The sequence below is a fragment of the Manduca sexta genome, chromosome 16, assembly GCF_014839805.1.
Source record: "Manduca sexta isolate Smith_Timp_Sample1 chromosome 16, JHU_Msex_v1.0, whole genome shotgun sequence".
Taxonomy (NCBI): domain Eukaryota; kingdom Metazoa; phylum Arthropoda; class Insecta; order Lepidoptera; family Sphingidae; genus Manduca; species Manduca sexta.
Genome location: NC_051130.1, coordinates 9,798,828 through 9,814,128, shown reverse-complemented (window position 1 = coordinate 9,814,128; position 15,301 = coordinate 9,798,828). Strand labels below are relative to the sequence as shown.

Here is a 15,301-nt window from a genome sequence, read left to right as displayed (position 1 = left end):
ATCTATTATCTCTTATCGCGGGTGGTTTGAAATAATGCGCCGACGTGTCTTCGTAAAGTGACAGCGAGGTAACACGTCTTTGATACTAAACCCTCATTAGATTACGTCCTTTTACAGTACACTCGTGTGTTACCTTTAAATCTCTACACATTTTTAATTACATGTGAATTTAATCGGTGTCTTATTATTATAATTCTGCGCGACTGCTCCTTCAGGTCTATTTCTCTATAATACAGAAATTATATAGAAATCATTCTTAATATAGTTAATCAATTTGATCCTACCCAGGGTTTGAACACTAGACCTTAGTAGAATAGTCGTACTGCGATCGCAAGCAACTACGCCGGGGCAGTAAATGCTGTTGACTGTGTGTTGGTCATTGAAATTTTTAGTCCTTCTTGTAAATTAAAGTACATTGCGCCACGGGGCTGTGTGGGATTTGCCATGATTAAATGTCATATACAGGAGTGTAGAAATATATCATTTATGTATAGTATGTGTTGCAAATATATTCGTCTGGATGACCAATAGTATTATAAACCTTCTGACACTTTGTTAATAGCCCCGTTGAATAATTATTGTTTTAAATGAGTTTTGCATTTTACAAACGGGAAATGTCACTCAACGTAATAAGATAATGCCATTTAACTAGCCAATTGTTATGCTGCATTTATAAATCGCTTAGTGTAGCTTGAATATTATTGTTTTTTCATGCCTAAGTATCCAGCCTTTTACATAGAATGTAGAAGTATTATGTTCGAAAATTAAATGCAGCGACTGGATGCACAAAACAGCAGGCCGGGCCATATAACGTACGGTTTTATCATGACAATTCTGGGCTTAGGGCATTCCGTTACAGGGTTTTCGATGCAGAATTTACTATAAAAATAAGAATTTCCACACCATGTGCATTGGTATATTGAATTCCGTGTAATACGGAGAGAACAATCTGCATGTTCCCTATGAGATCCAAGGATTTCACATTTATATAACGTAATATTTATAATATCTATGTAGTGAATGTGATTCCAAACAACTTTGACGGTGAGACCTATATCCAGTAGTGTACTGTAACGGTGATGATGTTAGACTGCCAAAATTGTACCAAATGCATTTTGTTTTTTATACGCGTGATTTTTTAATGTTTTATTTTTGTTTCTAGTATAACGTTATGCGGCGTGTTGGTGGCCGTGTGCGCCGCGTGCTGGCGACGCTCGTCACATCCAGACAAGCCAGAGAACGTCACCGAGTGCCGCGGGGTGTATATTGTGAGCGCTGACCCTGCCTTCGCCCAGGTGAGTCATTAGAATAAGCTTTGGGGCAAAATGTAAGTCGTAGCCAATGTAAGTACTGGACATAATAAGACTTAACACCTCATGATGGCGAGCGCAGTGGAATACCGGCAATACTTTGTAATTCAAGATGTTGGATGGTGTTTTTACTGTTTATGGGCGGTCATATCGCTTACCATCAGGCTAACAACAAGCTCGTCTCGTCATTCAAAGCAATAAAAATGATTTTTTGGATTCCAGGGATAAAATACAGCCTCTTTTTGTATAACTTTTTCCGGAACATCCTGCCCCTTTCGCGTTGCTGTACTTCCCCCGCTCCATTTTTCATCACTCATTCACTCTTGCTAACTCATTTCACTCGGATACTCGCAATCCCACATGTATTTCTAATATGGACACTTAAAACCTGTTTGAAAGCTGATATTTATATTATTTATTTTGTGTTTTTAATAATTAGCAGGACGTCTAGATTTTAGGTCGTTGGCATTCAAAATTCAAATAATCAGCCAAAATAATTTTAATTTCTTCCGTTAAAATGAAACATTACCGGCATATCATTGCTTCCAGACCTTACTAGCAAGACTTTGTAAATCCCAAAATATATAACTGCGAATGACAGTGCATGAAGTGCACTGATATAATTTAATCAATACATTTATCTTTACCCACTTTACATGCAGATAACGCATCAATGATTTCTTTGATCATGTTACTACATACGACGATTTCCCATTCTCTCTACAAAGGGCGTCGCAGTTAAGACCTTCAATGGATGTAAAACAAAAACCCGAACACAAAGCGAAAAAGAAGCACCATACATATAAAGTATTTCATAATGTTTAAGATATAAATTCTTCATTTCATTTTTACAAAGGCCTGTACATTGTCAACTGCATATCAAATGCACGAACTCCATTCGTGGGTCGTTCACAATTCACCCATTGTACTCTCACGTGACGTGGAGAAAATTTATAAGGGTTTCAAAAAAAGTATAAGACATTTAGATTATAAGGCAGTAAACAAATTGAGTAAATTATTATGTTTGTTATCTTTTTAAAAGTATAACCTTATTTTTATATTACAGACGTAAAATTGTTTACAAGTCCATAATATAACTAAGTTTCGAGCAAGTGCTCAAAAGTAAGAACAAATTTTGAGAAACCAAGAAAGCTTTTGTTCAACGTAACTTTTTTTTTACACGCTAAAATGACCCTACTGTACCTGATGGTAAGTGGAGTGGGGTCCAATAGCTTGTCGACTGACGAGAGAATACACCTCTACAGTCTACACTATTATAAAGGCCTGTTAGAACGGGATATACACAGGCTGATCCGGAAACGCGACACGCGTGGGTCACTATGGCGGGTTTTAACACTTTGCGTTCGGTGGACGCTAGCTGGGCGGATATAAAATATATATTACCACCAGGTAGCTATATTACTGCCCTAACATTGTTTTTGTGCTAAACATCATGCATCATAATGTGATAGCATAGATAACTATTGTTATTAAATAGGTGGAATAATCAATAAGGTTTTTAGAGGTATTTGTAACATTGACGTAATAGGACAAAATTTTATATCGACTTATTTTTTGACAAAAAGCCAGCTCGTATCTTCTACGGTAATTATTTTTTGGTAATATTTCGTCAATAAATGCGAACAGCTGGTTGGAAAATTGCGATGAGTAATTTAAGTAACTATGAAAAAAGCTGAAGAATTGTGACGTCATAATCATGATGATTTCTTATATTTACGCGAATGTTAGACATTGAAATTAAACTAATTTTTCGGATTCTATCACGGTTTTTTGTTTTTTATTTTTCTCCCGACGTTTCGAAGACTTTGCAGCCTTCATGGTCACGGGGGGGACCATGAAGGCTGCAAAGTCTTCGAAAATAAAACAAAAAAAATCCGAAAAAATTAATGTCATAATCATGCACAAAAGCATCGGTAAAGCAGTAATTAAAGAACACTGTTAATATGAACACTTTCCAGTAATTAATGATTATTAAAATACTGAAATACTTCAAGCACTCCACTCGGCAACAGTTAAAACAATTATGTATTGAAATGAGTTTACCTCATTTGCTTAATAAAATGCAGTACGTATGTTCGTTCATATAAAATTCACAAGAAAAAGCATTGAATTAAGTTGTTCTAAGGCATTTATAACATAAAATAATTTCAATATCTAGAACTTTATGGTCTCATCCAATCACGGGCGTGTTCCAATTTCAAAGTTTTTACGCGATATGTCTAAAATCTGTCAAATTTTATTTGTTGTGCAGTCAATGGTTGTGCATTGATCGTGATCCTGGAAGTAACCCATTCATAGTTACTAATAATTTGTAAGACTTTGAATAACTAAACATGACATTCAATGTACTTCGGACTATGCTAGTTTATAGTCGAATTTAGAGCAGTTCAAACTGGACTTTGGACTTCATTATTTAGGGATAAATATATTTGCGTAGGGCATTAATTATGATATTCAGTTGTTCTAATCAGAATCAGCCCGAGTCTGTAATTTGTGCTAGAAACGGTGATAGGCTTGCCCCCTATCACATCATGGGACGGAATACACATGGCGGAAATTAGGTGCACCAATTGCGCCTCTGCCTACCCTATAGAAAATATTTTTGACTTTACAATGAGTTTTGCATCGTTATCTTGAGTGATAAAATAATTTGCGACATAAGCATAACATGTTAAACAAAGAGCTGTAACCGACATGACTCATATTGATTTGTTTTTCCTGAATTCTGTTACGTCGAGGTCATACAGATCTTATATCTTACATAAAATTTGGGTACCTCGCGTATCGGGCATATTTTTCACTCTACCAAACAGCTGTTTTATTGTAACTACCATATTTAGGGAGATCTCTTCATTGTCGTTTCGATCAGGTTATAAAAGAACTGAAAGATAAAATACGGAATCATAATTACTAAAGTTCCAATGTTTACAAACAAATAGTTTCAGGCCCGCACATTTACCCAAAAGTCCAACATGAACAGATTGTCTTGGGGTTAAGTTGCGGGTAAGTCTTGATACTTGACCTATTGAAAGTTGGCCGATCTTTAGACGTTAAACAAAAATCGGTAAGCTGTGGATTGTTTGGTTTGGGGTTAGGGAAAACTCTTCAATAGATTGTGTGAAACTGAAGAATATGGAACTTATAACACGAGATCTATATAGCATAGTGATAGTTTGGGAAGATTGATAGAGACCCGAAGAAAATGAGGTCAAAACCATATCGTTGAGAGGATATAAAAGTAATATTATTATCACAAGTGATAGGGAAAGGTGATTTAAAAACGTATTGCTTTTAGGTTTCCTAGGACATTATTTTGTTTATCAATGAATGCCCCCAATATATGCTATAGTTTAAGACCTAAACTGTGGCATTTATAGGGGGGAATATTTTTCAAAAATATTCTGAGTAGTAAATTTACTTATCGAGTACTAGTTTAGGGAACGGCCTAACATCGTTTTGCTGATCTCAATTAAATAGGTAGTACTAAAGCTCTTTACTTAATTTAAATCTACAATTGTTTATTCACAAAACAAATAATAACGTAACCACTAGGCCCACTCGGGTCCGAGAGGCTTGGAGTCCGTGCTCCGAGGTCTAAAAACTACAAGCATACTTTACGGACAACACTTTACACCGACGAGAGCTCGAGGAGTCAGAATGAAATGAGCGCCGCAACAACGCTGCTTATTATTGTCCACTTTGATGCTTAGAGAATTAATCTTATTAACATTCATGCGAAAGTTTGCGAAGGTATTTCAAGTAATAAGGCTTGGATTAGGTTGATAGTAATTGGATTTGTAATCGAATTTGAGTACAGCACGTTACATACGACTTAACACTCCGATGTAATTCGAGTGTTATATGTATAAGAAATGACAAAGGAATTTTGTTTCTAATAATCTTATCTTAAAAGTTTACTTTCAAATCATATTCAATTCTTTGTGTGCGATTTATTTTGCTACTCTTGGTCCATGGCAGTGCAACATTTGCCAAAATACGCGATGTATGTCTCTATTGATAATTTATAATATTTTTTTATAAATTATCTATAGTAATACTTATATTTTATATAAATACTTTATAATTTCAGTATAGATTTAGATTTACAACCAGTTAGCAGTGTTTGTTGTTCGACCTACTTGTTCCACTCTAATTATATTTAAAATACAACTTTAATACGCTAACGTGTTTAGCGAGTTAGGTGAACGCCGGCAAACTTCCGCTTTCTTTAAACTTTGAACCGGCACAACTAGTTTTACTACGTTGTCCTCCGAGGATAATGAATTTAAAAGATGCTCATTAAGTTTTGCATTAACAGTGAAATGGGGAATATAGATACAAAACACAATATTCTATTGCATGAATAATTAATTTAATTGCGTCGATAGGAAAATTGTTGAATTTAATGATCAGCCAATTTGTGATAATTGCTTTTGTTTTGGGACCTATTTATATGAGCCACCTTTGTGAGTGTTAGTTAATTTATACCTATATATTTAATGCGAAAAGGTACAATTTTCTGTCTTTACATAACAAACAGGACAGTCAGTCAGTACTATTCGGATCCTATTCCACTCACCATCAGGTGGACTAGGGTAATTGTGCCGCGATCATATAAAAAAAGAATCAAAGAATCGACATATTTCAGGTATAATTTATTGATTATAGAATAGCAGGATTTTTTTTATGCCTTGTAAATTTTATTCTTCAAAAAGCCAGTTTCCACATGATTTCATTTTTGGGAATATATAAAAACGGCAAAGTACATACACTTTGAACTTTACAATATCAATTTTACTTTACAATATTCTCTATCCAATTCCATTAACCAGAAGAGCAATACCTCGACATTCGCGCCAAAGTCATTGCTGTCTGACTATAGACCAAATATTACAATCCAGTATTCACAATAGACGAGTACAGTACGTTGGTCGATACAATCCTTTGTGGTGCGGTCCAGATAGGCGATCTGGATGAATGGGATGCGTCGCGTGGTGGACCGAATGCCTTACTGTGTACAGCCAACGCAATGTAACTGACCAGTGATCGGTCAAGTGAGAGGGTTTTGAAGGCATTGGTTTCGGCTGTTTGTGAAGCTTTGTTTTAGGTTTACAAGGAATACTGAAGCTGATCTTTGTAATATGTAGAATGTAGATATGGTAAGTGCATCGAGTCACGAAAGAGAATTTATTTATCCCGATAAATCAATTCGGTGCGCTTTTCATATATTTTTTGCATTGCTTAACAGACAAAATCCCAATATATTGACGTTGCAATTGACGTTAGGGTAATTCTTGTAAAGTAAATGTTAAGCTAAATGTACAGGTTAAATAATTTTCATTAGACGATATTTGGGTTACTATAGCGATATATTTGTGATATCCAAATCACAAAGACCGTTAAAGTAACCCAAAAAGTTGCATCAACACAGACGTTATAATTTTTACAAAAGACTGATGCTCCCAATAAAAAAAATAGTAAGATCACAGCTTAGAGCAGCTCAACAGTATATTAAAAAAATAGTTGGGATCTTTACAATTTTAGAACAATGATATGAATCATGCATGTTATTGTACATGATGCATTTGCACTTAGATAGATTGTTCTCTCAGTAATTTGACCAGCATTGAGCTGTAGCGCAATCGAAACCGTGGAATAGCCGGTGTGAGATGGACGGATGGCCAAATACATCACTGTTCTTGCAAGCTGAACAATGTCCTAACAGAATTTATACTGAAGATTCCTTATTAAATCTTTCAAATTATATTTCTGGGCGCTGTAACTAATCTTTTAATGTTTACATTTAATATAGACGGCTGATTCGGGGCGATACTGTATCACAGGAATTGGAAGATAGTAGTTAAATTGCGTATCATGTCAGAGATTATCAGATTCCTAGAAAAAACGCAATCTATATTAGAATGCTAAGCTGATAAGGAATTATTTATGAATTACCATCGAAAAGTTCATACGGTTGCAAGCCTTAAGCTTATTTAATTTTCGACATTTATTTTTAAAGAGTAGGTAAAAATTTATAGATATCGTCCATTTTCCTGTATAGCCGCAGGTTCAAGTGTAGTATTAAATATTAATATCGCATATCGAAGAAAAAGCTTCGCCGCGAGTTCCAACACTTTCCCGCTTAAGAAGCCTTACGTAGGTCTTTAGTTATTCCACTGAAGTTAACCGAACTAATGAACGCTTAAACTTTGCATAAAATACGTAACCCAACCTATTTTAAATGGGAAAGTACAGTGTATTCCACGATTTTATTAATTCATAGTACTTTAGTATTGTTACCGAGTACCAACTCTTCAATAATGATTTCTTATATTTACTCGAATCTTATATAATATCGAAATAAGACAAGTTTGCGATTTATAAGTTTGCATTTTATCCAATCTGTCAACCCCATAGTAAACTTGAAGGTTTTTGAAATTAAAATATATATTTTAGTCTTAAAATTAGTAGGCTATGATTTCAAATAACATTTTAAACAACGAAGCACGTACATTTGTAAACTGTAAAATCATTTATGCTGTTTGATAAACTATTTTTACATGCATCCGAACCAACTATCATGGAAAAACATTTCTTATTTATAGCGTAACAAAATATTTTTTATGTTACAACGGTAAATTGTTGGCGGCCATAATTTCAGTTTTGGACAATGCGTTCATGTTTTAGTTCTCGTTATAGTGCCATATAACGATCCCAATCCCAAGGTAGGTAGACAGATAGGTCTCTAGTGTGCGTGAGGCCGTCGTGGCATCAAATCTTTCTGCTGTAAAGGTGTACACTATTGTATTTTGAACTCCTGCGTAATTCTGGACATTACGAGATTTGACAATTTCTAAAGATAATGTGTACAGTTCAATACTTGTGTAGCGGACATAGTATTTTAATTAGAGATTTATGGGCGCTTTTGGTAATGTCAAAGGTTCTTAAGCGATTGAGTCTCATAATTTTTGTAAAGTATCATACGTTTACTGTAGTTTTGCAGCAAATTCGTATATGTTTATGTGTTGAGCGAACAATTGAATTCACACAATTATGAAGTTCGTAATGTTTATGCGATAAAATACCGGTATACGTTTTGTTGCAGGATATCAATTTTATGTGGCACATGTGCATAACGCTTTCACCTTTTGCATTAAACCTACTTTTGCAACATTTTTAGAAAGAATAAATTATTTTTATATTGAAGTGTTAGGCGAAATAGTCTGTTTGATGGCATCACACGAGTTTTACTGATTTCTAAAGCAAAACTAAGTTGCCCTATTTGTAGCTACGCTCGTGAATCTTATCCTGAAAGTGACATGTGCATTTTCAGAGACCAAAAATAGGTTACCGATGTCACTTCTATAAACTATTTGTCTCAGTAGGTGCTATGACTTAACTGAAACAGCAAACGCACAAACACCTACTTCCCCGAAATGGTAGATAAAGACGCAATCATGGCATCAACTTTTCACCATAATCTTCCGTCCCGTGATGTGACAGGAGGTGAACCTATTGCCATATCTGGCACAAATGCAGACACCGAGCTGATACTTACCAGAAAACCCCAATATAATTTTACTTGACTAGGGATTGCAACCTGTGACGTCAGAGCGGTGTTGAACGTTAATTACAATAAACTTTGTATGCAGCAATAACTTAGTAGAGTAGAATTGCCTGCCGAGACCAAGGCTTCAGGTTCGTGGCTCTAGGCCCTGGTTATGTGGCTTATTAATTGTTAATTAACATGTAAATATTTAAACCTATAAACCTCAGAATCTGTAAGAATTTCAAAGGTTCAGGTTTCAAGTGTCATCGACTAAATCAACCCCCACAGTAGTAACGATCAATGCCCAACAATGCAACAGTTATTATTACTAACATTTTGGCTCACACGTCCCTTAAGGTTATAGCTTAAGGTCCATTTTTCATACATTTTGTTTCACCTTTAATCTGGGTAACTAAACCAGTATTGACAAGTAAAGAATTTAAATTCACGTCTAGTTAGTGATTAGTTCTCGCAGTTGAAAGAAAAACGTAAAAATAATTAATATGCATGGATATTTCGGCCTTTAAAATTTCGTCGTATTAAATTTTAAAGGCCGAAATATCCATGCAGCTATAACCTTAAGCTTAAGCTATAACCTTAAACATAAGCTCCAGGTAGCAAGCGTATTTACCGTCATCGTGCACGTCCGTTGTTTATGCCTGAAAGCCTAACGCAGTTAGCGCGTTTAGGGGCGCAGGCGGCGCTCGCGGCGGCTTCCGGCGCGGGATTGTAGTTCCGGTGACGCGTCCGGCGCCCCCGCTCGCCACAACACCGCATTTTCAACACCTAGCCATCAATTATGAGCGGTTTGATTGCTTTACCATGAGTACGCTGTTTTGTAAATAAGCGACGGTTGATATTGACTTTCGATGGCCAAATCCTCTTTAAACACTTAAATAGGTTAGTTATAAGAAAAGTTTCCAGTTCTTGTTGCTTACCGCGCTGGTATCTAAATTTTCACAGTAACATTTCCGTGTTGTTGACATTACATACATACATACATAAAATCACGCATTTTATCCCCGAAGGGGTATGCAGAGGCGCAACTAGGGCACCCACTTTTCGCCAAGTATGTTCCGTCCCATGATGTGATAGGGGGCGAGCCTATCGCCATATCGGGCACAAATTCCAGACTCCGGGCTGATACTGAGCAGAAAAAGCCAAATATCACTTTGCCCGACCCGGGATTCGAACCCAGGACCTCAGAGCGCTATTGCACCGGACGTGCAATACAACTACGCCACCGAGGCAGTTGTTGACATTAATTACCTGTTTATCTTTTACATTTTTATTAGAAGCATTCCCTCGTGAATTTTATCCTTGAAGTGTCGGCGGCCATTACTTTCTCTATGACTATAGCGGGCACAGTTTCCAGAATATTTGTGTCAAACGTTTCCTTAACCTGGCCATCGGACACCAAAACGTTTTCCCGAAGTCCACTAGTAACTATCGGATCCCAATTTTTTTCCGGCCAAGTTCACTTGTAACTAGATAAAACCTTAGTCAAAACAACACGGTTTTACTCACGTATAAAAGTAGTCGGGTCGGTCGGTCGGTATACGTGAGTAAAACCGTGTTGTTTTGACTAATTTAATATGTCTCGCGTAAGTTTTAATAATATTATAGATAAAACCTCTTATTGTCTGGGGTACATTTTACATTTATTGAGAGAGCTAATTCAGATTGCCAGTTGCAGTTGTAGGGCATGCATCTTAAACTACGCGTAACTAATGTTAATTACAATGGACCACTTACCTACGTTGTTTGAACCGTAAAATTACTGTTAATGTCGAGATTCATCTTTATTCATACATTCAAACGTACACGAGGGGAAAATAAACTCAGAACGTGATTTTGTATTTTATAAGTTCTTGTTCCCGACTCTGCCCACCAGTCTCTTCTAGTAATAATGTACATAATATTATTTTTGTAATATGTTAGTTGAAAGTATAGGTCTCTCTATTACAGTGGCACCTAACCTTTTCAATATTGTTAAGCGTGTGATTTACGCGAAGAACTAATTTTATCCCGCTTTCAATATGTTATCAAAACAAACAATACAAGCAAATACAAACATATTTAGTAATCATAAATTGCACAACATGCTTACAATTTTAACATCAGCTCTGTTACTTTTTTATTTTACGATGCTATAATTAGGTTGTTACTTCCGTGAAAAAGCTGATTTACCTCCGCACGGGTAATTATCCCCAGGTTAGGAAGCGAGGCTCTATTATATTGATTGAATAAAATATTTAATCATTTGGATCCGGATTAACCCTACAAAACAAATTACCTTTTCCTATTGAAATTAACACTAATATAAAGTAAAAAAAATAGTAAGTACTAAGTACAATTTGAGGTTTAATAAAAACATCTATGGAGTCTTCATGTTAAAAAAATATTAATCATTTTATTTTTACAAGCAACTTTCAACTTGAGCAACATCCACGGCGGAGTGAAATAAACTTAGTAATTTCACTTTTGAAAGTTAGCATGAAACTTCGCATTTAAAAGGCGCCTTATTCCTTTGTTTTTGAGTTAATATTTGATGTCAACACAATTAATCTATATAATTCTTCATGGTAAGAAAGGAAGGTACTAATTTTATTCCTGCATCCTGAGGATATTAATTTTGTACAGTAGGTACGTCTTACCCCGTCTACCTTGCATATGTACGACGGGGATCCAAGAGAATTTTACCCACGAAAACAAAAAGAAAAAAAAAAACAAAAAAAAAGGTACGCCTTATATCTTATGTAGAAACATCAAATAGTGTTAATAGACAGAAACTGTATTACATTAATTCCTAAATTATTATCAACCCATTTTGTTTTGTCGTCAAACTTAAGGTGGTAGCTCAAGGTCCATTTTCATACATTTTGTTTCGGCTTTAATCTGGATAACTAAACAAGTATTGGCAGAGTAAAGAATTTAAATTCACGTCTAGTTAGTGATTAGTTCTCGCAGTTGAAGAAAAACGTAAAATAATTAATAATCATGGATATTTCGGCCTTTAAAATTTAATATGACGAAATTTTAAAGGCCGAAATATCCATGATTATTAATTATTATTACATTTTTCTTTCAACTGCGAGAACTAATCACTAACTAGACGTGAATTTAAATTCTTTACTTGCCAATACTTGTTTAGTTACCCAGATTAAAGCCGAAACAAAATGTATGAAAATGGACCTTGAGGTATCGCCTTAACACCCTTTAAACAAAACTTGTCAATGCAAACCACAGGGGTCTCCTAATCGTGTGATGCCCTTCAGATATTCCGCGGCCCTTGACATGTTATCAAATTATGGCGTGAGGGCTTACTTCCTCAGTCCTCTGTTATGCGTGACGCACACGATTGACCTAAAAGCCGTACCGCCGAAGCAAATTGGCGGAAAGTCGAGTTTATTTCGATTTTTCTGAACGAATGAATCGTTGATGCGATTTCCTGCGGTGCTGCGGTGCCGCTTTTGCCGATTAAGCAATAATGTTCCCTATTTCTGTTTAAAGTGTTCAGTTATTTAGGTTAAGGAAATTTTCAAATATATGATTGCGTATTCTATGGTGGATGGGTGGATAATAAAACATGAAACTTCTAGAATTAGAATAAGTTACACTTTATTATGAGTAGGTAAACAAAAAATATCTATGTTATATAATGGTATCAGGCTCAATGGCAATATACCCTTTATTTTTCCCCGAAAAACTATTTCGTTCAGTGAAGCCGCGAGAAAAATATTTTGTATATGAAAATACACAATACTATACTTTATACTCCATATGGTACGGCGTATTTTGAGCCAACTTTGAAACAGCCTTTATTTTTACATAAGGGCAAATGTTGTGATTACAAATGTCTGTTTCTGGTGTCAGAACTATGATTCTTGAAGGACTAAAAGGCCAAAAAGTTGTATCTCTTTAGTCTGGACCAGAATTATCTCTATTAGGTGTATTGCTTTCATTTTGATTGTGGAATAGCAACTTAGTACCTGATTAGTTTAGTTAGACAGGCGGTGTCTAGCGTAACTGTAGTCATAGCTGACAAACGTGAGGTCTGGTTTTTGAAGTGACACTTAACGGCTTCATGGAACTTTCTATTTATACGCCAAAATACTTGATACGCTAATGCATTATGTAGAAATGTTGACTAAGAAAATTCGCTTATACGAGTGATAATATCATTTGTCTCTTAAATTAATTTTGAGGTAAAAACGACAACGTCAATTTAGAAATGAACACAATTGACGTTGCACTAAAGAATGTATTACCATAACCATAAAATTTAAATGATTTCATCGTTTGTATTCATTGTTGTATTTTTGCATCAAAGGAGTACATGTTTAATATTCATGAGCTGAGAATTTCGTTGCGAATTCCCAAGGATTGTCACAAAACTAAATTATTTTATGGTGGTGATAAAGGTCTTGGTTCATCGCCCACGTTTCACTATAACATATTAGACTAGGGTTGCCACGACTACTAGAAGCCGATAAGAAATTTTAAACTTATGTTGCTTATGCGCACGTGTTCATAAAAAATCCATAATCATTTTTCTTTCATGTATTTATCTTAGGTCTAAATAACTAAATCTCGTTTTGCCCATGTTATCCACTAAAATTATTACCGTAGACAATATTATAAGCCTCAAAATATTCGGGTATTCCGGGACGTATGGCAACCCTGTGTTAGACCCACGCCTCATTACCGCACACGACGTCGTTCGCGTAAAAAGACCAATCTAAAAATACTAAAACTATAGTGTGGGTATACCGGATCTAGTTTAACGTCTCGTTTATACGCATTTTGGATGAACTTTAGCACGTCATTTGAGTATGTCACACCCACTTGCTAGAGGCCGTGTTGAAACAGTTTTTATTGGATCATGAAAACCACAGTAGAATTAATATTTGATCAGATAATCACCATAAGTTTTGCTAAAAGAAATTGAGTACGATTTCTAAATTGTTAAATTCATTTGTTGCCTTTCCGTTCTCGATATCATCCACTTCAAATTAAGATTGTTCTTGGCAATATACGACTAGCTTACTCCAAATTCAATATGAATTGGTCAGCTGAGGTAGTGCCAAAAATGGTAATTAATCAGTTTAGGTAACCTCAGGGGGCTCTTCCATAATTCTATATTCTAACATTTGACGGACTGCATTTCAAACCACTAATCAAGTTATTTCTGTTATAAGATATAGCAAATGAATGTATTCAACCCATCATTATTCCTTGTTTAGTATTCTGACGCCAATTAAAAACGCAATTATCGCTACACAAGCTCATTACCGTCCACTTCAAACGTTAACACGCACTAATCGTGTTTGTAATACTATAAAAAAACCCATAATAACCCCACGATAATGATTTCCAATCGCAGCGAAACCAATTAAGGGTAATGCGATTTTTATCAGCAGCGGTGTACAGATGATCCCCCCGGAGAGGAATGAGCGCAAATTATCGTTAACAGGGGAAATCTTCGGCAGGAGCCATTGCATGAAATCATAATGCGAGTAATATCCATTGTTTTATCTTCGACTTAGGAATGCTTAAGGCGGTGTAGCGAAATCTCTCGTTCTCTTTCTTATATTCCCGAATTTGTTACGGCTTCAATAATAATAAAGGTGTTATTAAAATTGCTTTTGTGCGATTGGCTGCTGAGGTTTCATAGAAATTGCTACTTTGAAGTATATTAACACTTTGCTCACTGTTTGCCATATTCCTGGAACGTACAAGTAATTAACCGAGGACTGTGGATGGCTGATTGAAATTAGCCAACTATGTAAGGCGGACAATATTACACTATTATTGCGGCACATTATTGATGTCGTAGAAATGGTTTGGGTAATCTCTAATGTTCAAGTAACAGGCATTGATAGTTAATTACCCGATTACTAAATATTAATTAAATTCTTGATTAATTAAAATCGTAATTCCATAGAATTACTTATAACATACTATGCTCGACTTTTTCATTCGAGGAAGTTATGACAACTGTAAATGCACAAATGTGACCAGTTAACCCTTAGTAACTTAGTAACTCCATCGTATCTATAAGAAAAACAGATCCAGCTGGCTGTTGTCTAATTAAAGTAGCATATATCATTACTTTCATAAAACTATGTATATATCTCTTATTAACGTAATATGCTAAATCGAACATCAAATACGCAGAACCAATGAATAAAACACTTTCTTTAGTCCGCATGATTTTGAATGTTCAATAAGCTGCATTTTATTTCACTTTTCCTCATGTTGCAACTCAAAAAGAAACTTCACAAAAGCATTATTTGAATGCAAGTATAGTTTACAATAAGCGGCGATAGCCTAGTTGGTGGTAGTGTGGAACGGGCTGCCGAGACGAATGTCCGCAGGTTCAAATCCCAAGGGCACCCACCTCTGACTTTTCTAAAAA

At 35.5% G+C, this 15,301-nt stretch overlaps 2 protein-coding genes across 3 annotated transcripts in view; one reads left to right on the top strand and one right to left on the bottom strand.

Moving 5' to 3' along the window:
• LOC115454885 (probable beta-hexosaminidase fdl) overlaps positions 1–15,301 on the bottom strand; it is a 122,122-nt gene that overhangs the window by 36,033 nt on the left and 70,788 nt on the right. The window lies entirely within an intron of this gene.
• The window catches only part of LOC115453090, a 39,718-nt gene that overhangs the window by 10,264 nt on the left and 14,153 nt on the right, over positions 1–15,301 (top strand). Inside the window, exon 3 of the mRNA XM_030181733.2 lies at positions 1,163–1,295. Coding sequence (XP_030037593.1) covers positions 1,163–1,295 — 133 coding nt within the window. The remainder of the gene's footprint in view (positions 1–1,162; positions 1,296–15,301) is intronic.